We start from the raw sequence: 23953 nt of genomic DNA on the forward strand, positions 1-23953 counted from the left end.
GCCCCTTCACGCGCCGCCAGTATCTCTCCCACACCCTTTCTCCTTTCATCACCCTCACCTGGAAAAAAAAAAAGGCAACTGCGTTATTTCGTATACACCTCTAAGTCTTCAAGTGAGCGCACCTAATAACACTTAAACACCTGGAGGAATGGGCCTGTTTCATTTTTAAAAGGCGCTTCTCAGAACTCGCTGATCTGGTCCAACACCTCATTTTACAGGTGAGGACGTTGAACCCCAGAAAGGTTAAGTAATGTATAAAGCGAATCACTTAGAAATTTAACAGTGGGGATTCGAACCCATGGCCCTAGGCGCTTTTCTCACCTCCCCCGCCCCCCGCGAAGCTCCTAGACCCGCCTCTCCCAGGAGACCCAGCGCGTCGCTTCGCCCATCCCGACGCTTCTTCCCAGGCACCAGGCGAAACCTCACTGCGCAGGCGAAAACGCAGACGCGCTAGGTTTGAAAAAAAAAGAAATGGCGTCACCGTTTAAGTTAGTGCTGTCGGAGGAGAAGATCCGGGAGAAGAGCGGCCTCGGCCATCGCGATATGGGTAACCTGGGTAACCACTAACTCCTAACGGCCGAAGAGCCCGGGAAACTACCTTCTCGTTTCCATCCCGCTAGCGGCTCCGGGCACTGGGAGACCTTGCTCCGTCAGCCCTGGGTGGGCTTGAGCCCCTTGGGTTAAAACGGCCGCGGGAGAGCCCTGGGGGGCGGGGCTGGGGCTGCTGCCAGAACACACACACTTTCACACCCCCCCTCCCTTACCAATCCCCTCACCCCGCTACTAACTACAGCCCACGGTTAGTTGCTCCCTCCCCTCACGTGGACACATCCCTGCCCCGCGATGCCTGATGGTCACATCAATATGCACAACATAGCAATACAACCCAGGCGGTTGTAACGGAGGGGGCTTGCAGAAGCCAGCTGTGGCTGAATTGAGAATAGTTGTGATCTTATTTACTACAGGGTGGAAAAGGGGTGGTAAGTACGTGTGTGTCAATTATAGTTTCTCCCAGCTTCCTCTTAAGCCTAAACCCAGACCTAATTTAGTAAACTTAGGTTAAGAACTGGTTAAAAAGTCGTCTTCCTGTAATTTTAAGTCACTTTGAACAAAAAGCATTGATTTTTAAAATAAAATAATCTTAAATAATTTTTTAATTTTTAAAATTTAAATTTTAAGACATTTTTCAAACCAATTTAGATTTCTAAGTGTAAAATTTTAAATTTTTCTTCTGGGCAAAATACTTTTTGTTGAAGGGAATGAGCCATAATCACCCACTCAGACTCATGTGCTACAGCTGAGCTCTGCTGAGAAAGCCAGCCCCTTTTAAGGGAAAGTATAAGAGGACCCAGCTTTGTTTCTAAGCGTGTAGCTAGTCTGAAAATTGAAACTAGGCAACCCTTTGATGTTTATTAGAATCTTATTGACTGGCAAAGCACTGATGTCCATTTAGTGCAGTGATTTTCATTAATCTAGAATCTTAAGAGAATAGATTTAAAGCTAGAAGAGATCTTGGAGTTCATTATATGGTTTCTCAATGAATTGCACTTACTAGGAAGAAAGAAAATAATTTCTGGAAGTTTATTATGTCCACTGAGTCAAACTCTCATTTTAAAGATGAAGCACATGTTAGGAGATATAAAAAGGTAAGGCCATGCAATCAACAAGCATTTACAAAACACCTACTATGAGTTCGATGCAGGAGATAAGTTTCTGAAGTGAAATTTGAATCCAGATATTTCTGATTCCCAAATGTAGTGTCTGATCCCCAAGCTTAGGGTCCAATCTACTTACCATTTGCTGCCTTTCAGTCTTCAGAAATGAATGAGTAACCAGACTGAAAGAATGGTCAATAATAAATTGATGACATCTCTGAAGGAGGTTTTCAATGGAATTTTCTTGTATTTAATATCTAGTTGGTGTAGTGTACAGAACACTTGAGTTCAAATTTGGCCATTTAACCCTTTTTACCTCAGTTTCCTCATTTGTAAAATGAGCTAGAGAAGGAAGTGGCAAACCACGCCATTATCTTTGCCAGGAAAACCCCTAATTGGGTCCCAAAGAGGCAGATACAAGTGACAACTGAATAACAATAAAGACATTGGTGGAATGTTTATCTGATTTGAAGATAACTAGAAATTGGAAGGGATAATTAACTCATTTAGATGGAATTCAAAAAGAGGTTGATGGATTGCAACATTTGGCTGAGTATGATAAACTTTAATAAGGATAAAGGTAAAGCCTTACATTTAGATTACAAAAATTACTATCTCAGTACAAAAAAAGGGGAGGTGGTGGCTAGACATCAGTTCATCTGGAAAAGATCTAGTGATTTGGGTGAACTACAAGGTTTACTATGTGAATGTCCTGAGGTGGCCCTCATGCCATTGTAGGCTGAAGCCAGCTAGTGAATTCATTCCCTTTTTAGCCCATTGGAACCCAAAGTACTTATGAAGACAGGAATTTACTAGGTTTTAATGAAGTCAGAAGCACGGGGAGGGGGGGAGTTCAGGGACACAATTGGTGCTCATCCTGGGCTACATAGTCCTGGAAACTGAATATTGGTTGGGAGAAAGATTTAAAACATAATTAAGCAATTCAGCTGCACAGCTTAGACAAAACTCATGATGTGTACATGAGAGCGTATAAAGAAAGATTCATCTGAAAGTTCGAGCAGTTAATAGATAGTAATGGTCTTTAAGAGTTTAAAAGTTATATACCAACTTTGCAAATTTGCAGTCTCATTTCTTTTAAAGAAACTAGCATCTTTTTGCATTAAGTTAAATTGTAGAGAGCATTTAGAATGTAAATGCATTAATTGGAAAAGTAGGTTAAAACAGATTTTAGGTATAGGTAAATAATAATTATTCCATTACAGCTAGATTAAGAAGCTGTATAGTGTTCAGGATTAGTAAAGTAATACTTTGGTAATATTCTGCCCAGTCTAGAATATTTTGTTTTGTTTTGGACACTACATTTTTAGGAAGGATGTTGATAAACTGGATCCAGGTAGGGACATCCAGACTAGTGAAAAACCTCCAGTTTGTGTATTATAAAGATTATTTGAAATTACTGGGAATGATTAGTTTAGAAAAGAAGAGAGAGAGGCATATATTAGGTTACCTTAAGTACTCTAATGTGGGAAAGAGATTAGAATTTTTCTAAGTGATACCACAGGGCAGAACTAAGATTTAGGTAGAAGTTAAAATGAGACAGATTTGGGCTTGATGTAGAGTAGAATAGATCTTTACCTTATCAATGACCGAAAGATATAGGAAATGTAAAATCTTTCTGTATTTGTTGTCAGTTACAGAAAAGCTTTACATATCCAGTAGAAGTAAAAATACCATCTTTAAAGATCTCTTCTAAGATGGTATTTTCCCTTCCATTGATCAAAGTTAGTCAAGATTCCTTAAAAAGATTTAAACAACAGAAAGAACATGTTCAACAACCCATTGATCAGAAATAGCAGGCAAGGCATACAACACCTCTATGGAGGTCTATAAATTAACTGAAACAAAATAAAATAAAACTTTTATTAATTTATGTAATAAAACTTAAAACTTTTTACATGTTTAAAAATGTTTTATATGTAATATGTCCTTTTATTTCATTTCCCTTGTTTTATATGATTTTGCATGGAGTTATAACATCATGACATTTTAAAATTCAGCATGAAACCTCAGCTTGATCACATTAGATATTTTTAATAGTCTATTTTTCCAGATCTACCCTTGGTTATAGTTAGTAGATTTTCACTGGGGTGGTAAGTCTGACAAGTTCCCAGACCAACAAAAAATCTTTATCTCCATATTTTAAATATTTATTAACTATTTATGATGTGTAGTGAAGTTGTTTAGTTGTATTTTATGATTAGGAGACAATTTTTTTCAGTATATCAGGATTCATTATTCCTCAGTGAGGATGTCTTCCAGAACCACTAGAAGTAAAAAATTTCTAAAATACTTTATTTTGGGGAGAGTGGGGTGTGTGTGTAGATGTTTTGCAGTTTGATGTAAATGCCCAGATCTTACAGGCAAATGAGTATTGCTTCTGATGAAGATTTAATATATCTGGGAATGAAAAAAGTTAATTTCATCAATAAAAATTACCTATTTTTCTTTCAATTTTTAGTACTACAGTCTTGGTATTTTCTTGCCCATTTCAATTTTTTTTTTTTTAAATATATGAAGGTATATGGTTAACAACTGTTAAATGTTTCTATTCTCCCTGTTTTTTCATCTTAAAAGTTGATCAGATACTGCATATTAATCACTAACAATCTCATAAAGTTCTTAGTCCCTCTGAAAGGCTTTACTTTGGGATTGAATCAGTCAGTTCAACAAAAATTTGCTATTATGGAGCATTGGTTTTTGTTCTCATTTGCTTTTTGCTTTTGCACTTCAGTGCTGATTGATCCTTTTTCATTATAAGCTTAAGCAGTCTTTGAAAAGAAACTTGAATTTCACCTACAGCAGTCTTTGAAAATATACTCTTTTGAAGCTTTTTGGTATATTTCCTTATAGTAATAGCCATTCTCAAAAACCACAAAATTAAAAGCAGCAAAAGAGAGCAATGATAAATGTGTGCTCGGCATGGATTCCATCACTTAAATTGACAAGGAACTAACTAAAGTTAGGGAAATCTGCTAAATCTAGACTGCTCAGGGACACTTCTGACATAGCCTTGTGTCAGAAGTACACAGGCATGTCTATGTGTATCACAAAAGGAAGCTATCAAAACCATTGTTTGATTCAGAAATTTATGTATCACCATGTGTTTGTTCATGGTGGTCGCCACTGTCATGAAGAAGATGCCCCACAGATTCCAAATTAAAACCATACTCTTTGGATGGTGAAGTCCTCTAGATAACATTTGTGGATGGCATTTTGTGTTGCTTGCCCTGGAACACTACAGAATTTTGGAAATATCTGTAATACTTCAATATCTGCAATAATTAAAAATTTGGCTTCACCATCCATCGTTAATGATTTTTAAAAAGTGGATGAATTACTGTTTTCCAAAATTTTGACATAGTTATATATATAATATACATATATGTGTGTGTGTTATACACACACACACAGAGCGCCTATGGAGCCTCATCTTGCTATTTTTATATTTTGGACAGACAGTACAAAATGAACCCATTGGGATATGGAATTATATGTAATTTTATGTAAATGGGAAGAGAGTGGGTTTGGATTGCCTTTGGGAAATTCCATACCTCTTTTAATGATTTCAAACTTAGTACCAGAAATATTGTCACACAAAAAAGAGGATTGGAATTCAGGTCCTCCAGCTCCTAATGTAGTTATATTTCCAATATATTACCAAGTGATTTTTTTTTTTTTAAACACCTCCTTTAGGGTTTATGCCCTTCTACCATCTGTTATCAACCTGCTTTTCCCAGTTTAGCATAATCTCCATTAATAAAATGGTGGAGGTTTCTGATATAATGAAAGTTGAGGTAGGAATTAAATGGATTTGAATGGTTGAGTGGAGAGCATTCTTAACTTTGGGAAGACCTGATCATATTTATAAGTAAATAAAAAAAGAGCCAGAGGATGAAGAGCGTGCATGAAAGAGTTCAGGCCTTAATATATCAAGATCTTACAAGAAAGAGAGAATGGGATCATAAGCACTGATGACTGGGGAATTGTGTGGCTTTCCTGACCTAGTGATTAAGAATGCATTTTCCTATAGAAACGTTACAGAAGCCAAGATAATGTTTTTAGTATCAGACCTTGGGGTTACATTCTTGTTTAAGGGGAGGCAAATGTATGATGATTCAGCAAAGGATTTTGAAAAGGAGGGTTAGGTAGGAAAACCAAGAGAAAATGTTGTCATAGGACCCAACAAACAGAAATAAGACTGCTTAGAAATGAGGTAAGTTCAATAGTATATGAAGTTTCTGAGAAAGCAGCAAGAATGAGAATGGAAGTTACTTCATAAAGAATTTTCCTGTGTATAAATCTGAAAATTGATGCTGCTATCTATTTTTAATTCTAGGTTTCCCTTTTGGTACTTAGACTCAATGGACCATTATTTTTGTTGTTGTTGTCAATGAAAAACAAACCTATTTTATACTAAATACCTTTTAGAACGGTATCACTAAAAAGATGTATGATATATTCTAAAGTCAAATAAAAATATTTACTTCTTTTTTGTAGTGTACATTATTTCTTATTCTTTTGCATTATCTTTGACATCAATGTGCTGTGTTATATTGTGACTTCTCAGTTGTAATATCCACAGATAATCAGAAACTCTTTGAGCTGAAAAACCTTAAAAATTCTTTTAAAATAGTTAAATGATACATACAGTATGGTAAGGTATAGTTTGTTATCTGCACCATTGGGGGAGTGTCCATGTCATTGATATGGATCTTTCAATGGAATACTTCAGGGTAGTCAGCATTTTGCTTTAAAGTTAAGACAGAGTAAGTAATCAAATTTTCTATTCTTAGGTATACTTCAGTCACTGTCTATTCCTGGAACTTACCAAGAAAAGATTACTCATCTAGGAAATTCTTTGAAGAATTTAACTTGTTTAAAGTCTCTAGATCTCTCACGCAATTCATTGGTTTGTCTGGAGGTAAATTTTTGGTTTGTTTTTGTTTGAAAGAATGCCATTCAAATGGAAGCACCAGAAAACAAAATTAGCTAAAAACATAATCTCCTTTACCAATAAGTAAAATGTAATCTCTATATTATTTATTTTGTACTATATTTTTGGTTTAAATTTTGAAATGATATTCTTTAGTATGGCATAACAAAATTAGTTCTCATTGAGATAATATATCTTAAAGAAGAGATCTTAGATGAAAAAATGAATAATTTTCCTTTGTATAAACTTATAATATTAATAAACTTAAACCTTAATTTTATGTTCCCATAACAAGATTCTTAAAAATATTTAAACATACATTGAAAAGCAAGATGATTGCTTTTTAAAATGAGGACTGATACACTGAATTTTCCAGTAGTGTCAAAACCCTTTCTTGGATATCCACCTTAATGACAATGATAGTATTTTGTCTTTATTCCCATTCGGGCAATGACTTTCTGTTCAACAGGTGTGGCTTTTATTTTTATGTGGAAATTTTTGTTAGTGATCTATTTTATTTCTTTACAACTTGAAAATATACTAGAGTACTTTTAAAGAGTTGAAACAATTTTGCTTTTTTTCTTTCTATTAACAGGGTATTGAGTATTTAGCATTATTAGAAAATCTCAATCTGTACTACAATAATATTTCCTCGCTAAGAGAAGTATTTCGACTTCATCAATTAACTGAACTGAAAGATGTGGATTTGCGACTGAATCCTGTAGCTAAGAATGAACCTGATTATCGTCTTTTTCTTGTGTATATAATTCCAAGACTCAGACAGTTAGGTAAGAGAGACAAAAATTATTAAAGATGGTTATACTGTACAAAAATGAAATGAAAATGTTTTATATATGGAGTTGGTACTGATTAATTCAGACCTGCATTTTTTTTTTTCTTTTGTAATGAATTTACTTTTATCTACCTATTTGGACCTTTGTATTTGTCCGTGTTTCTTGATGGCATGGGTATATGAGTAGACATCAGATTGAACTGCCTGATTTAATAGTAGTGAGTAAAGCTCTCTCTTTTAATTTAATATTTATTTTTATTAATTAATTTTTAATTAATCTACTTTAATTAAAGTAATTTAAATATTTAATTAATTCATGACCATAGTACCTAGTATAAAATTTGAAATCATAAAAGTTTAAAAAAATGTTCTTAACATCGATGTAGTATTATTCTTAAATATAGTGATAGTACACTAGATATCTGTAGAGTTTATTTCTCAAAATCTCTGTTTTATTCCAACTACTTCCAATGTTTCATAAATTAGATTTGAATAAAGTTATTACTAATTGTCTAGATCTTCAAAGAAACTTTTGAACTCCTAAACTGTTGAATGTAGTATATCATTCTAGCTGGGATATGGTGGTTGGAATGAGGATAAATTCCCAATTTCCTTTTCATTAGTCATCTTTTAAAATCTACCTAGCCAGATTTCAATTTATCTTTCCAGCCTCATTAGACCATACTTTCCTTTCTCTAATCCAGTCAAATTGACTTTATCTTATTTTTTATATATGCCATTCCATTCTATCTCATTGCCTTTGCATTGGCTGCCCATGTGCCTGAATGCAATCCTTACTTCCATTTTAATAGTATAGGCCTCTCTTTCCCCCCAAAATGTAGTTCAGGCATCTTCATTGAAACCTTTCTTGTTCCCTCAACCTTCTCTACCAAACTACCTTTTATATAACTATTTTGTACTTAATAACTTTATATTTGGATGTGTGGGTTTTTCTCCCCTAGATAATCGTTTAGTGAGAGAGAGTGAACGAAAAGCATCTCTTTCACATTTTTCTATGGAAGAAACATATGAATTGAAACAGATTTCTCCAAATTCATTGAAAAACAAAGCAGAGAGGTATGAACAGAAATGATATTTGAATATTTAGAAAATTAAGTTTGAAGTGTCAGAAAAATTTAGAACCAAGTTAAAACAAATGTGAATATATATATATATTTAAATTACATTTATTTTTAAACATTCATTTTTTAATTTTCTTATCCAAATTCTCTCTCCATCGCCTCTCTCATTGAGGAGACAAACTGTGTGATACACATTATATCTATATGTTTCTGTACACATTAGGCTTTATTAACTGTGTAGCAAATTGTCTTTAAGGTGCTTTAAAAATTTTATTCAAAGCCTAGTAACTAGTTTCTAAACCAAATTTTCAAATAAAAAGTTAAAAGAATCCACAAACTGCACTAATTATAGAAGATAATTTTCTTCTCTGTGCCATCCTGAATTTCTGTATTTTGAAAAATGTTGCTGTTTCATATAATTAAAATAATGTATATATACTTTTATTCTTCATGCATCAATAATAAATTTTTCCATAGTTCTTTTTTTAGATTCATCATTTTTTTTCTTAATAGTAGCTGTTTTCTTTTTTCATAAGCTCTCTTTATTTAGTCATTTTCAATTGTTGAATTTGTGAGTTATTTCCAATCTTTTATAATTACGACTATTTTATTTGATGGATATGTTGTATCATAAGTCTTTGTTTCCTTTCAGAAACACTCTATCCTCTATGTGATCATTAGGTTAAAGGATATGAACAGTTTTATAACTGTATCCCTTCTATCATGTTCCAGGCACTGTGCTAGGAGCTGTAATTGCAAATTCCAGAAATGAAACAAAAGGAAATTTTTATTTTATAATTTTATATTGCCATTTTTAAAAAATATAGTACCATATCACAAATACAATATTCATCTTTTTTTTTTTTTTTTTTAAAGCTAGCTTCCAATTTAAAGGATATATGGTAGCATCTCAGAATTGTATTTTAATTCTAAAGTGACGATTCTTTTGTACCTTGTATTGGTCATATCACACACCTAGATTGTGTTAAATTCTAGTTATCACATTTTAAAAGGGACACTGACAAATATGTATACAGAGGATAATGCAAAGGGGTACCATTTTGTATAAAGACTTATTAAAAGAAAGAAAGATGCTTATTCTGGGGAAGAGAGTACTAAAAGGAAAAATATAACTGCTTTCAGATATTTGAAAGGCTGTAATATTCAGTAAGCCTCTTATTATGTGCCTGCTATATACAAGGTATTGAGGATAAAAAGCAAAAATGACAAAAGTATATATGACAAATAAAATTAAGACTAATAGAGAATGACAGAAGCTCTTAATTTTAGTTCAGTATAAGGAAGAAATCTGTTACAATAAAACTGGCCATAATGAAATGTTTGTGAAGAAGTGCCCAATTACTACCAGCATTAAACAGAATTCATCACTAAGGGATTTCATGGAACTATTCTTTAATTGGCTAGAAACTAAAATAAGCCTGTAAGATAAATTTGACTATAACTTTGTGATTCTGGCTTAAGAGGGGAATCTGCTGAATGTTTTTTCTACCCAGGGAAAATTCCAGTATATAGAGGAATCTAAATAAGGGTTTGGGGATTGCTTTTATTATGGTAGTATCCCTTAGCAGGAAATATAATAATCCCTATTTATCAAGATGATTAAAGAATTGTCAGATTTTAATTCTTGGTAATATTTACTTTATATTATGTGCATAGATTTCTAATTTCCAGAAAAAAAGAATGCAATAAAAAACTGCTAAATGTACTGAGCACATTTACTTTTTAATGAATCAGAAAGAACTTTATGGTCATTCTTATAAACATTTATTAACTTTATACTTATTATCCTTATAGCCAAATTGATTGAAGATTTTCAGTTGATAAGGTTAAAACCTAATTATTATTAGCTAGCTTAATCTTTTATTTTACTTGGGAATCACAGAATTAATTATATAGTTTAATCATAAAATTTTAAATTTAGTAATCATCTTCTCCAGTTGAAGACAGTTTGGTCCAGAGAATCAGTGACTTTGCTAAACTGGGACTAGAAACAAGCAATATTTTAAACACTAATGCTGATAATGATGATAATATTAAACTTCTGGGAAGTCTGGGAGACTTTTTTGTGAAACTGCTACTCTTTACCTCTTCACAAGAAGAAATATACTTATAGTCAATTAAATTAAAATAAAATAATAAGTAGTAAGAAAAGATATGAAATATCACCCTCTAAGGTAAATACTATTGTATTTCACAATGAAATAATAGAGGGGGGCCAACAAGCATAGTCTATTCCTCCAGCTACAGCCAGTGTGACCAAATGATGAAGTTTTGGCAGAAGTAGCTTTTCCTCTCCTCTTTGGACAGGTATTTTTTATCATTCTATCCACATTAACATAGAAGAGCTTTGAATTTGTTCAGCTTTGTGATAGAGAAATCAAGCAGCTAGCAATTAAGGTGGGGTGAAGTAGGGAACACACATCATTAACAAGTCAGCCATAATGGAAGAGGTTCTTCACAGAGTTTACACTTGGTAGGATATAATCTGATTCTATCTGTTACAAAAAGGTCTCCCGTTTCAAGGGAATTTTTTGTAGTTAGATAAAAATAAAACTAGTGACAATTTGTGGGAAGGAACCAAACTGAGTAATCTTGTTATCTGGAACTGCAGAGGAATGGCAAAGAAAGAAAGGTTGACTGAGCCTAAACTCCAGGGAAAAAAATTAGCAGTGAGAATTATGGAGAGAAAAGTAGCAATGAGCAAACAAATCCAGAAAGTTAGAACACAATAAATATATTGCTGTAAAAGAAAGTGAACTAAAAATCACCACAGGATCCCTAGAAATAAAAATAGAACAGTAGCAACAGAATGCCTTAAAAGAGGGGAAAAAAAGAGGAAATCAAATTCAAAAAAGAGGTCAGTAAGAAAAACTAGGGTAGCCAATTGGAACACATAATGAAGAACTTCAAAGTAAAGATTCCAGAAAAAAAAGAATGGCAAATATAGAAGTCAGAAATACAGGGTAAAATAAAATTTGTAACTGGATTAAATTATATAACAATATAGTAAGAATACTATTATCTTTAACAATTTTTTTAATTTTAATTTTTAAATTTTAATAGTATTTTATTTTTCTAAATACATGCAAAAATAATTTTCAGCATCCACCCCTACAAAATCTTGTGTCCCAAATTTTTTTCCCTCTTCCCCCATCCCTAAGATAGCAAACAAATCTGATGTAGGTTAAGCAAGTGCAGTTCTTTTAAACATATGTCCATATTCGTTATGCTGTGCAAAAATAATCAGATCAGAAAGGGGAAAAAAACCACAAGCAAACAATAATAAAAATGGTGAAGATACTAGCTTTGATCCATATACAGTCTCCATAGTTTTCTCTCTGGATGTTGATGGCTCTTTCCATCACAAGTCTATTGGAAATTGCTTTCAATCACTTCATTGTTGAAAAGAGCCAAGTCCATCACAGTTGATCACATAATCTTGTGTACAATAGGATACCATTTCATTAAAATAAAATGACCTAAAAAATGAATAAAAATAGTTTTAAAATCTTAGATCTCAGAAATTCATGATGAATTAAATGACTGGAATTCAAGGAAATCACCTAGTGACATCGAAAACAAACCATAAGTTGTAGTGTTTGAATTCACAGATTATGATGGAGAGAAACCCCTGAATTAAAAAGAAATGTAATGGGTAAGGATAAGAATTTTAATATCAAGTTACAAATGTCACATAGTAAGCAAAAGCAAAGACATTCAATTATCACATACAAATTTGTTAAACAAGTTGTATATTGTTACATACAAACTTGTATGTAAGAAATCAAATAAAAAAGAAATATTGCTCCTCAAAACAACGTATCCTACACAATCAAACCTTAATCATTAATGACAATGCACTTTAAACAAAAAGGAGTCTGAGTCATTTCTTTAAAAGAAATAATAGGTGAAGAGACAAGTAAATATCTCAGTGGGTAGAGCATCAGCCCTGAAGTGAGGAGTACCTGAGTTCAGATGTGACCTCAAGATACTTGCATGGAAAAAAAAACAAAAAAACAAAACTAAGATGAAGTACTAAGAGGTGAGAACTAAGAGGTATTCAACATGCAGTCACTTAAAATGAGGGACTAGCTATGGCTAACAGAAAGATTTAAGTAGTGAAATTAATGCTTATATGCATCTTGGTCAAGATGGGACTATTAAAAAAATTGCTTTGAGTGGAAGTTAAAGGGAAAATATCTAGGGACAAAAATTCCTAAGGAATTGGGGACAAGGGAGAAAATTTAATGGTATGTGGAATAAAACCCCACATTTCCTCTTAAAATCAATGTTGTAGAGAGCATTGGGGCACACAGAGGAGCTTCCATCTTGCCTTGGTTAGATAGGATAGGTGATCCCTTAAAATGTCTCTGGGGGAGGTAGGAGAATAGGAGAACCCAGTGTATGTGGAAAAGAATATGTATGGAAAGAAGCTGGGTTCTTCATTAGGGAGAATTATAGAGGTCATTCAGATATCCTTGTAAGAAGGTCAGGGAGGGCAAGTAATAATTTGTCTATATTGAGTTTCAAAAGGAATGCTTAAATATTGTTTCTTAGAATCATATTTCACCCTTGAAGGGAGGGAAAGAAATAAATGGAATAGGCAATCATATTAATAAACTATACAGAAAGTGAACAAAGTTTGTGTCTTTCAGAAGCCCTACTTTGTGTGAGGAACATAGAGGGAACAAACAAAGCATAAGCATATAGCCTACATATAAATAGTACATTAAATTTCAAAATAGGAAGAAAAGGAAATAAGAATAAGGAGAGAGTAACTGTTTCTTGGATAAAAGTGTCCTAAATGAATGTTACTCAAGTTAAATTGGAGTGGATGGGGATGGGATAGGGAATATTCTGAACCAAACTTATTTGGGCTGGAGAAGGGAAGAGGAAAATGATTAAAAAAAAAAAAAAAGAATTATTAAATTCATAAAACTTAGACTAGAGCATGATAATAGGAGTTGAGAGAAACAGAAGATAGCTTAATGAAGGTAGATGTGAAAAATCTAAATAAAAATAAGCAACAAATATAATTTTAAATGGGAATTAACCTCTTGTAAAACAAGAAAATGGCAAAAAAAATTTTCCCTAAAGAATCTCATATGTGAAGCATGAAACTAAAGATATATAGTGACATTGAGGGATTAAAACAAAATTGATTTTACATGAGGTTTTACCCTCTAATTCAGTTTCTTTGTAAAATGGGGATGATAGTGAAGAAAGGATCCCGAAACTCTAAAACTGCTTAGGAGAAAATCTCCTTCAACTCTGCATCAATGAGCGACCCCGCCTGAGGGAAAAAGACAAATAGTTTCATTCTGTTATCTAGGTGGGGTTGGGTCAGTCCTTAGCAAAAGAATTCCAACCCTATTCAATTAAAGATCTTCTATTCAAATTCCAGCTCAACTGAAACCCAGCTTGTAGATGAGCCAATTTGGGCTGTCCCAGCCTCCCCCAGATCTGATCTGCTAGGGCTACCCCAGCCCCCCACTAAGACACAATATAACAGCCTCCTTCAACAAAGATCTTTTGCAGATGGACCTTGGTAGCTCCCTTTGCTGCCAAGACCTTCTGTCCACTGAGAACTGCATTCTCGGTGCAAAATTCCATTTTCCATAGATCTGTCACTATAGAATTCAGTCTCTTGGTAAACTGATTTCTATCTAACAATAAACTTTCATTTTGCAACTAAGAATTTGGGAATGAGTGAATTCTTTGACGCCTAAAACCTGCAGCCGATTTAAAGGGGATACTTAACTCTCTTATAGCCACCAGGAATTTAGACTACTCAAACAGCATCAATAGCACCTACCTTACAGACTTGTAGTGAAGATGAAATCAAATGTGTAAAGTGTTTTGCAAATCTTAAAGAGATTTATAAAATGGTAGATTTGTATTATAAAAAACAGGCATTGTAGTCATGATTTCAGTAAGATAAGTTCTGAGGGAAAAAAACTGAAACTGCATAATGCTCAAAGTCACCTAGACAGTGAAAACAGTACATATAAACATACGCATAAATGTACAAAATGATTGCAGTGTCTAAATTTTTAAAGGAAAAACCAAATTACAAAGAGATAGCATGGCAATTATGAAAGCATTTAATGTTCCTCTTTCAGAACTAGGTAAATCTAGAAGTATACATACATACACATAAAAACACAAAATATTTGCAGCATCTAAATTTTTAAAGGAAAAACCAAATTACAGAAAGATTATATGGCACAGCAATTATAAAAACACGTTCCTCTTTCAGAACTATAAATTTAAGAGACATGAACAAGAAAGGAAAACAAATAGATTTGGAAAATTAGATTGAAAATATTTGTGGTATCACTTGGGTGGGAATAGCAAAGAATATATATGTTTCTCAGAATTACAAGGTAGATATCTTTATGTAACTTAGTCATGTACAAAGAAATACATAAATTTAAAAAGACAGATTTTACAAATCACACTAAAATTAAGATAGTATTTAACACATAAGAACAGAGCATTAGTAATCTGTGCAATTTTGAAACAGAAAGATTAACTTAAAAATAAGCAAAGAGATCAAATCTAGAAGATAAAATGAAAGTTAAAAGATTTGAAATGAAAAAATTAAGCCACCTTTTAAAGATCTACATTGATAGATCTTTAGTGAATTCAATTTAAAAAAGGGAGAGTAGAAAAGCAAAGTACGTGTGTGAGAGAGACACATAATATATAGTAAATACCAAACAGAAAAAATTAAAAAGAATTACCAGAAGCATTTTACTAAACTCCTTTTTAGAAGATAAATATGATGCTGATAGACTAGATTGGTATCCACAAAAATATAAAATAATTCAAAGTAACATAATGAGAAATGTCATCTTAACTCAGTTTTGGATAAAGAACAAAAAACCCCAAAAAACCTCAACCTAATCCATACTTATTATCCCAAGTTCAATCAAATCTATAAAGAGCAGCTAATATCTATGCTACAGATTCACTCTCAAATTGGAAGAAAAATCACAAATATGATGCTGATACAGAAATTGGAGAGCCATAAAGCAGAGAAACAATTACTAAGGGATGTCAGTGTAAAAATATTTTAAATGAAATCTTTGCAATTCTTTACCATTACCAAGTTACATTTTTAACTGAGATACAAGGATATTGAAGCAGCCTTAGTAAAGCAATTAATGTAATTATATATTCAAATTTCTCAAGTACTTTTGATCACATTAAAAAAGATTCCTTCCATGTGTTTATATTTTGAAGTTTTATACATAAACTGTGCCATATTTTCTCAAAGGTTTTTTTCTGTATCTATGGAGACACATCCCTTCTCTCTCAGTATACTCCGTGTGTATATGTTTACATATACCCTATATATATATACTTATTTGTATATACATACATATATACAAATATCTACATATAATTTTTATTGCTTTTTTCTCTTTTTATGATTATTTAGGTTGCATATCTTCCCCTAAAAGGGAGTTGATAGTCTCATTATACTCAGCCCTTGTCAGACCGCTTTCATTTGGAGTATTGTGTTCAATTATATTCAGTTGTGGGTGCTACTGTTTAAGTGCAAGTGTGAAGTTCTTTTAGTAACATTCAGATTAGTAGAATAAACTAGGAAGGTTTCACTGGAGAAGAGAAGTCTCATAGGGATGTATTAACTGACTTCATAGGGAGAAGGCATCAGACTTGTTTTATTTAGCTCTATAGGGCTGAGACAGGAACTATGAGTAGAAGGTAAGGAAGCCAATTTTTACTTAACATTAGAAATTAGGGTTGCCCAGAAGTAAAATGGGTTTGCGTCAGAGGCAGGAGGTTATCTTTCAGGTTTTCAGAAGAAAATGGTTAATTATTTGTAAGGTATATTCAAGCAGAGATTCCTTTTGATGATGGGTCAGATTAGATGACTGTTGAAATAACTTCTCAAATTTGGAATTCTATAAAAATCAACAAAGTTAACATTTTTAAACAGGAAACCAGCAAAAGGAAAATTCCATTGAAAATACTATGTAAAATGCATGAAATGTTTGAGTATCATATATTTCAAAATACTTTCATGAGGAATATCAAATAGATAAAACACTGTAATATAGTAATACTTGTATTACCTCAAAACAGTCTTTTGAGGAAAGGATTTTATAAGCTGTAGCTTTGTATTTAAGCTATTTTTGTGTGAATGTAGTAGAAATCAAATTTGTAATGTTTTCAGGTTTTCCTATGCTTAAGAATGATCAAATAACTATAGGATTTAAAAAATAACTTGGAGATCCTTTATCAATGAAACTTGAGTCAGCTATGCAAAGAAAGCTTTTCAAATTAATACTAGATGATAACAAAAGTAATAAAAATTCTAATTTCTAACATTATTAAAATTTTGAGTTCTGAATTCCTCTTGAATCCCTCTTCCACCTGTTGAGAAGGTAAGCTTATTGTTATTTTTTTATTTTTTAAATAATTATACCTAGACAATATCTTTATGCTATAGAAGAGTGGTATCAAACTCAATTAGAAAATAGGGCCAGTAAGCCCTACATATAGATCCCTGCAGCTATATATTGACTTAGAAAACCTCATAATAACATCCACACGTTTTATTTATTTTAATTATTTCCCACTTACATTTAATCTGATTTGGACTTTACTTTGGTTGTTGCAGCAGATATTTTATACTGCTGCTGTAGAGAACAGTGCTGATTGTTGTTGTTCGGTTGTTTCAATTGTGTCCAACTCTTCATGATTCTATTGGGGATTTTTGTGGCAGAGATACTGGAATAGTTTGCCATTTCCTTCTCCAGCTCATTTTACAGATGAAGAAATTGAGACAAACTGGGTTAAGTGACTTGCCTAGGGTCATATAACTAGCCAGTGTCTGAAGTCAGATTTCAATTAGAAAGATGGATTTTCCTAACAATAAGTGCAGTGCTCTATTTACTTCCTAGCTGCTCTAATAGTGCTGTTATAAAATTGTAATAAATAATTTTGCTTTCTTTGGTAGAGATCGACATTCTAGAGCAAAATATATTGACTCCCTAACAAAGAAGTGTTCAATCATGGATGCAGAAGATGAAGCTGTCCTAAATCTAATTGCTGAATGTGAAATGGATTTAAGTAAGCCTCCTGGGATTACAAGTGCTAATAAAAAAAACTGTGCTGTACCTGAATTTCATAATTTGCAAGGTATTTTACAGTGACTATTGCTTATTGAATGTTGGCTATGGTTTGTGTCACACATACTGTATAATTGGTGATTTTTTTTTAAACAACATGATTTTATAGGAAGAGCCTGCATTTGGGGAGAACCCAGGTCTACACCCTGACTGCCAGGCTGGGCTGCAGGTTTCTTCATTTGTAAAACCAGGGAGGTAGGACTAGGTGATCATTAAGGGCTCTAAGTTCTGTGATCTCTATTTGGAATTTTTAAGGAAACTGGCTTATTTATACAGGGTCTTCCTAAGTTTTTATGAAGTTTTGAATTTTATTAATTTAGGTTTTAGATTTATGACAAAAAGAAACAGCAAATAGCATTTAAAAGAAAATTTATTACAAGATGATGCTATATAGGACAAGGTTTATATTATTTTTCATCTGTGTTTCTTTAATGCCTAGCACAGTGGTTAATAAATGTTTCTTGAATTTGATTGAGAAGGTAAACCATATTCTATAACTAGCAGCTTGAAATCCTTGTCAGCTTGAGAAGAAAATATGTCTTTAAATGGAGTTTATATGTCATTTCCATATTTAGAGTTGACTATGCCTTGAAATTTCATAAGGTCTTTTTTCACCATTTATTAAAGAAAAACAGAAAAGGAAAACAAAAAAGAACAGAACATTGTCAAGTATCTAGCAGATATTAGGGAGGAATCAAAATATATAATAATAAATTGTCAGTTCAAGAAAAGATATGTAATAGTAGAAGAAATTATATTCATTTCTTTGCTTCCTTGTAGGTTGTTCTTTTATTCTTCGCTGTGCTTTTTTTTTTTTTTTAACTTTATTCTTTTTTTCCCTTTCATCCCCTTACCTCTCCCAGGCAGGCTATAGTTTAAACACAAATAGATGTCATATACATATATAGATACATGCATACACACAAGTATATTCCTCCATACTCACCCATCCATCCACATACTCATATATGTGTTTGTTTATATATATGTGTGTGTGTGTGTGTGTGTGTGTGTGTATATATATATATATATAAAATATATATATTCATACCCACCCACAGACCTATTCAAGCATATAGCTCTCTGTACACACAATACTCAGACACATATACACACATACACATATCCACCCAATGTGCAAACATGCATCCAAAACAACATCAGTATGGCTGACATATTATGTAGCTTTCTCTCTTGATTAGTTTGACTTATCTATTCTTTTGTATCCCTACTAACTCTTCTGCTATAAATATGCTTCTTAACTTGCCTTGCTATTACTTAATCTCCTCTGGCCCATGGATTCCTCCCTTATCTTCTTCCCCTATCCTTTGTTGGCCCTACTGTCCATCCTTCCCCCCCTTATTTTTTTATTGATTTTGGAAGGTACTATACATACACTTATCTGTAGTGTTGCCTATTTAATTCATTCCTGATGTGAATAGGTTTTCAGAACAATGAGCCCTCATAGATAATGCCTCTGTGCCTCTTCTTCCTTTGCATCTCATTTGTATAATATAATTATTACTTTTACTCTTTTTTAGGCAGTTTTGCTTTTTTAAGGGTATATTCAACTCTTCCTCAGGTTTTCTTTTGAGCTACCCAATTGCTGCTCTTAAACATATGGTATATATTTCCATGTAAAAAACAAACAATTTGTCCATGTTAAGTTCCTTGAAATTGATCTTTGATAATTAGTTCTTATAAGTTATATTTTCTATTGAGTTTGGGTTTGGTTAAAAGAAAGTCCTGAAAATCTGCAAGTTTGTTGAGTGTCCCTTTTTTGGAATTATTTAATTAATCAATATTATGGATAATTTTGTTTGAGTATGATATTTTTTAGCCTCAGATCTAGTTCTTTTGATTGCCGGTATATATGATTCTAGTACCTGTTGTGGCTGTTTGTAAGTCCTATATAATTCTTTTATAAGGTCTTTATTAAGATTTTGTATATTTGTCTAGACCTGGGTTTTCCATGTCATAGGGAACTTTCATTAAAGAAATTCTGCTAAAGCATCAGACTCTTCTGAATGTCTTTGGAACCAGATTAAAATGTAATTGAGATATATTAACTAGACAAAACGGATTTGTGTGTGTGTGTGTGTGTGTGTGTGTGTGATTTCTTAAAAGTCAGTATTCCCCTGCAGGGATCCTTATTTAAGTTTTAGTAGCCCCTGTTTCACTCAGTTTGACACTTCAGCCTTGTTAGAGAACTGTTTGGAACACTTGAGAGGTTGGGTGACTTGCCTAGGTTTATTACATAACCAATAGGTGTTGGGAAGAACTTGAACTCTTCCTCTCCAGCCTTGTGTCAAGGTTCTTTCTTTCCTTTTTTTTTTTTTTTTTGTTGAAACTTTCAGGTAGTCCAATTATTCTTATTTTTTTCTTTTTTTGAATTGTTCTCCAGATCTGTTTTTTTTTCTTATGTTTCCTATTTTGTTATATTTTTTCATTCTTTATATCCTGTTTTGTTATTTCTTGGTCTCTTCATTTATTTCCCCTTGTCCAATTCTAATTTTCAAAAAAATATTTTCTTCTTTAAGACTCTGTATCTCTTTTTCTGGTTTGGTTAGCTTTTTTTTTTCCCCCATAATCTGATTAGTTGAAGTTCCCTCAGACTTCTTGGACTCAGAATTTTTCCCCCATCTCCCTAAATTCCACTGCTTTCTAGGAGGTGAAAATCCTTGTGATTCAGACTGAGGCTCTGGCCAAAGCCAACTAGCTCAGGACTCCCCACTTAGTGTTTCTGTGGCATTAGTCTAGAAGTGTTTGCATTTCACACGGGTTAATCTCTGGCCCAGGGTCTTTTTTGGGGTTAGGTCTGGAGGACCCTTGTTCTGCCCCAAGTCATCTTTGTTTTTCTTTGTCTGTGTTGGCTTTGAGGTATAAATTTGATTTATTTGTGGGGGAAATCTGGAGAGCTTAAAATTTTCTGATCTACTATACCATCTTTCCAGAATCTTCCCTCCACATTTGTTATATGTAATTTTTGCAGCATTCAATTCTTTGTGTCTGTGTGTATATGGTTCTTTCCATTTCCCTTATACCCAGTGGGTATATATTTTCTTCGCTCTGCTTATTTCACACTAAATCAGTTCTTGCAGATTTTTCCATGTTTTTCTCTTCATCACATTCATCATTTCTTAATGCATAGTAAAGTTTACTTGTCTTAGATACCAAAGTTTTGATACACTAATTTCTCCCATGTGATTTATTCCCTTCTCATCCCAGGTATATTGATTTTATTTGTGCAGATGTTTTTAAGTTTAATATAATCAAATATGCATATCTATATATTCATATCTACTCACAAACATATCTACATACACATACATACACCCATATAAATACACACACATGTGCACAGACAGAGATACACATATGTATGCATTTACATATATGTAGACATGTATCTAAAAAAGTATTAATATAGCTGACATATAGTGTAGATTTCTCTCTTGATTAAAGCTTTGTTTGACCTTGTCTGAGATCAAAAATTAGTAGGCCTACTTTTATTTTTTCTAATAAATTCTACTCTTAATCCTTGTTCTAGTGTTTATGTATATCTTTTATTTTCTATCCCTGCTAACTCTTCTACTTTATCTTTTTTATTTTTTTAAGAAACAATTTGCATTGCTTTAAAGGGACACTTTAGAATTGAATCTGTACATGTTATTTTGTGTGCTTTAGTAGATTAATATCTAGATCTTTGTTTATTATGTGGTTTTTATTTGGAAAGGAATTTCCTATTTTTATTATCATAGCTTGGATTTTGTTACTATTTTCCAGAAATGAAGCTAATTTTTAGAAGTTTATTTTGTAGCCTTTGCTGACTTTCCTGAACTACTATCAGAATTAGCATCTGTGCAGATAAATTGAATACTGATATTGGCTTGTTATATATTGTTCCCTTCAGCATAATATAGTTTTCTTATTTATCCCTTTTTATGTTTTGAACGTTTGTTTTTACTTTGTCAGATAGCATAATTGCAGCTCCTGCTTTTAAAATTTACTTTGTGTATAGTAAAATTTTTTTATTTTAGTTTTATTTTGTTTTTGTATGACTAAAATGTGGGTTTCAGGCTTTTTCTCCATCATCACTTCTGTTTGCTTGCTTTTTCACACTTGTCTTCTTGTGTATTTTTAGAAAGAAATCTCCCAATAATCCCTGTTGTTGTAATTTTTTCTCCTTGGTCCTTGGAAGCTGGATTGATTTACATTTCTTGAATTTCTGTTATCTGAGGTATTTAAAAAGCAAAGAATTTGTTCATGTCTAGTTTTCTAGTTAAGGACTCCTCATTTTAATATTGAAAGCTGTGGTCTAATTTTTTTTTTTTTAAAACAGCTTCATTTATAAATTTGTTTATAAATTGTTAAGGACTGTAATTTAATTAAAATATTTAATTTAATATATAACTAAAATTTACATATTTTAAAGCAGAACTTCAGCATATTTTTGTTAATTAATCAATTAATAATTTTATAATTTTGTTTTAGATGTTTGAACTATAATATCTAATGAATATATATATATATATATATAGTTAAAGAATTCTTAACCTTCTAGTTATCTTAATTATTTACCTATCAAAATATTAATTGGGCAGTAGACACATGAGATCCATGGGTTAAAGGGGGGGAAGCATGCCGAAAAGAAATAGATCTATATTGAAGCATTTCATCCTCCCTATATTGTCACGAGAAGAAATTTGATGACTATCAAGGGACAATTTCTTGGAGTGTTTGCCAGGTTAATTAGGAAATTTTTTACAACTTAGCATATCTGAGAATGTTTGTCTTCATGTAGATATATATCACAGTAAATTATAATGGAAGAATTTCTTTAGTTACTTTTAGTTATAATAGATTTATATTTTAAAATAATTCCAAACCTTCAATTTGGTTTCAGACTTGGGGCAAAAATCTGATAGGTCAGATTTTGCTGTGACTGTGTTTGGATATGTTCCTTCTTGAATACTGTTTTTGTTGCTAATAGGGTGGAGAAAGGGGAATGTAATGGAAGGAATATTCATTGCCATCATCCTCAATAATTCTCTTCCTTGATTCCATGTAACTGTTTGATACTGGATGATTGGCATGGAAATAGCTTGTTTTTATAATCTCTATTTATGTAAGTAATGGGGGGAAAGGTTGACATAATGGTAAAAAAGAATTTAGTTAATTTTACTATATTATTACTGACTTTGTATGAACTCTAGAAAAGTATAGCTTAGGAAATTTTCAAAATTAATTTCAAAACAAAAACACTGGTGTACATTTTGACTTAACCTATCATTATTATAAAAATATCAGTTCATTTTATAGGCCAAGCATTCTTTATTTTGCATGAACTCATTTTAGCCGAATTTCAGACTTAAGAGAATTATGTTGTCCTAGTTTTGCCAGTTACTAAATATATGATTTTTATCAAATCCTTTAATTTTGGGGCCTCAGTTTACTTATTTGTAAAATAAACATATTAGAAGCAAAGTATCTCTAACATCGCTTCCAGATATATTCTATGACACAATGAGAAAAAATAGAATATCAATTTATAGAACTTAAATCTTTGAATTTAATTAATTTTAAGTTATTGAGACTATAGACTTGATCATTTTTATTATGAAAATGAAATTGTTGCATTTTAAGATTATATTTGAAATAAAACATTTTCCTATGTTTGAAAAATAATTTGCTGTTCAATCGATCCATTTTGTGGTAATAGTATGATAATATGGTAATAGAAATTTGTTAAAATATTAGGATTATTAAACTAAACTGACTTTCCTAAGAGAATTTTATTAGATATTTGATACATTTTAGGAAAATAAAATTTTTGTCAGAAAATGTATGAAATATTTATAGCAGCTTTTCTTGTGATGACAAAGAATTGGAAATTGAGGGGATATCCACCCCTTAGTTGTAGAATGGCTGAACATATTGTAATATATGAATGTAATGGAATACTATTGTTTTTTATGATGAAATGATGAGCTCATAGATTTCAGAAAAACCTGGAAAGATTTACAAGAACTGATTCTGAGTGAAATGAGCAGAACCAGGAGAATATCGTATATAGTAGCAGCAAGATTGTGTAATGATCAACGCTAATAGACTTAGCTCTTCTCAGTAATATAATGATTTAAGACATTACCAAAAGATTCATGATGGAAAGTGCTGCCATTATCCAGAGAAAGAGCTATGAAGTCTGAATGCAGATCAAAGCATACTATTTTCACTTTTTGGTTGTCATTTGGCTTTTTTTCTTTCTCTTGGTTTTTCCCCTT

General features: G+C 32.3%; 1 protein-coding gene across 2 annotated transcripts in view; it reads left to right on the top strand.

The window, feature by feature from the left end:
- Nucleotides 1-380: 380 nt before the first annotated feature.
- The window catches only part of CEP72 (centrosomal protein 72), a 56583-nt gene continuing 33010 nt past the window's right edge, over nt 381-23953 (top strand). For both annotated transcript variants that reach the window (XM_051969776.1, XM_051969777.1), the window contains exons 1-5: nt 381-547; nt 6470-6597; nt 7205-7397; nt 8365-8479; nt 17498-17679. In XM_051969776.1, coding sequence (XP_051825736.1) covers nt 472-547; nt 6470-6597; nt 7205-7397; nt 8365-8479; nt 17498-17679 — 694 coding nt within the window. In that variant the 5' untranslated portion in view covers nt 381-471. The remainder of the gene's footprint in view (nt 548-6469; nt 6598-7204; nt 7398-8364; nt 8480-17497; nt 17680-23953) is intronic.

This window comes from Antechinus flavipes, chromosome 1 (assembly GCF_016432865.1).
Source record: "Antechinus flavipes isolate AdamAnt ecotype Samford, QLD, Australia chromosome 1, AdamAnt_v2, whole genome shotgun sequence".
NCBI classification, from domain to species: Eukaryota; Metazoa; Chordata; class Mammalia; order Dasyuromorphia; family Dasyuridae; genus Antechinus; species Antechinus flavipes.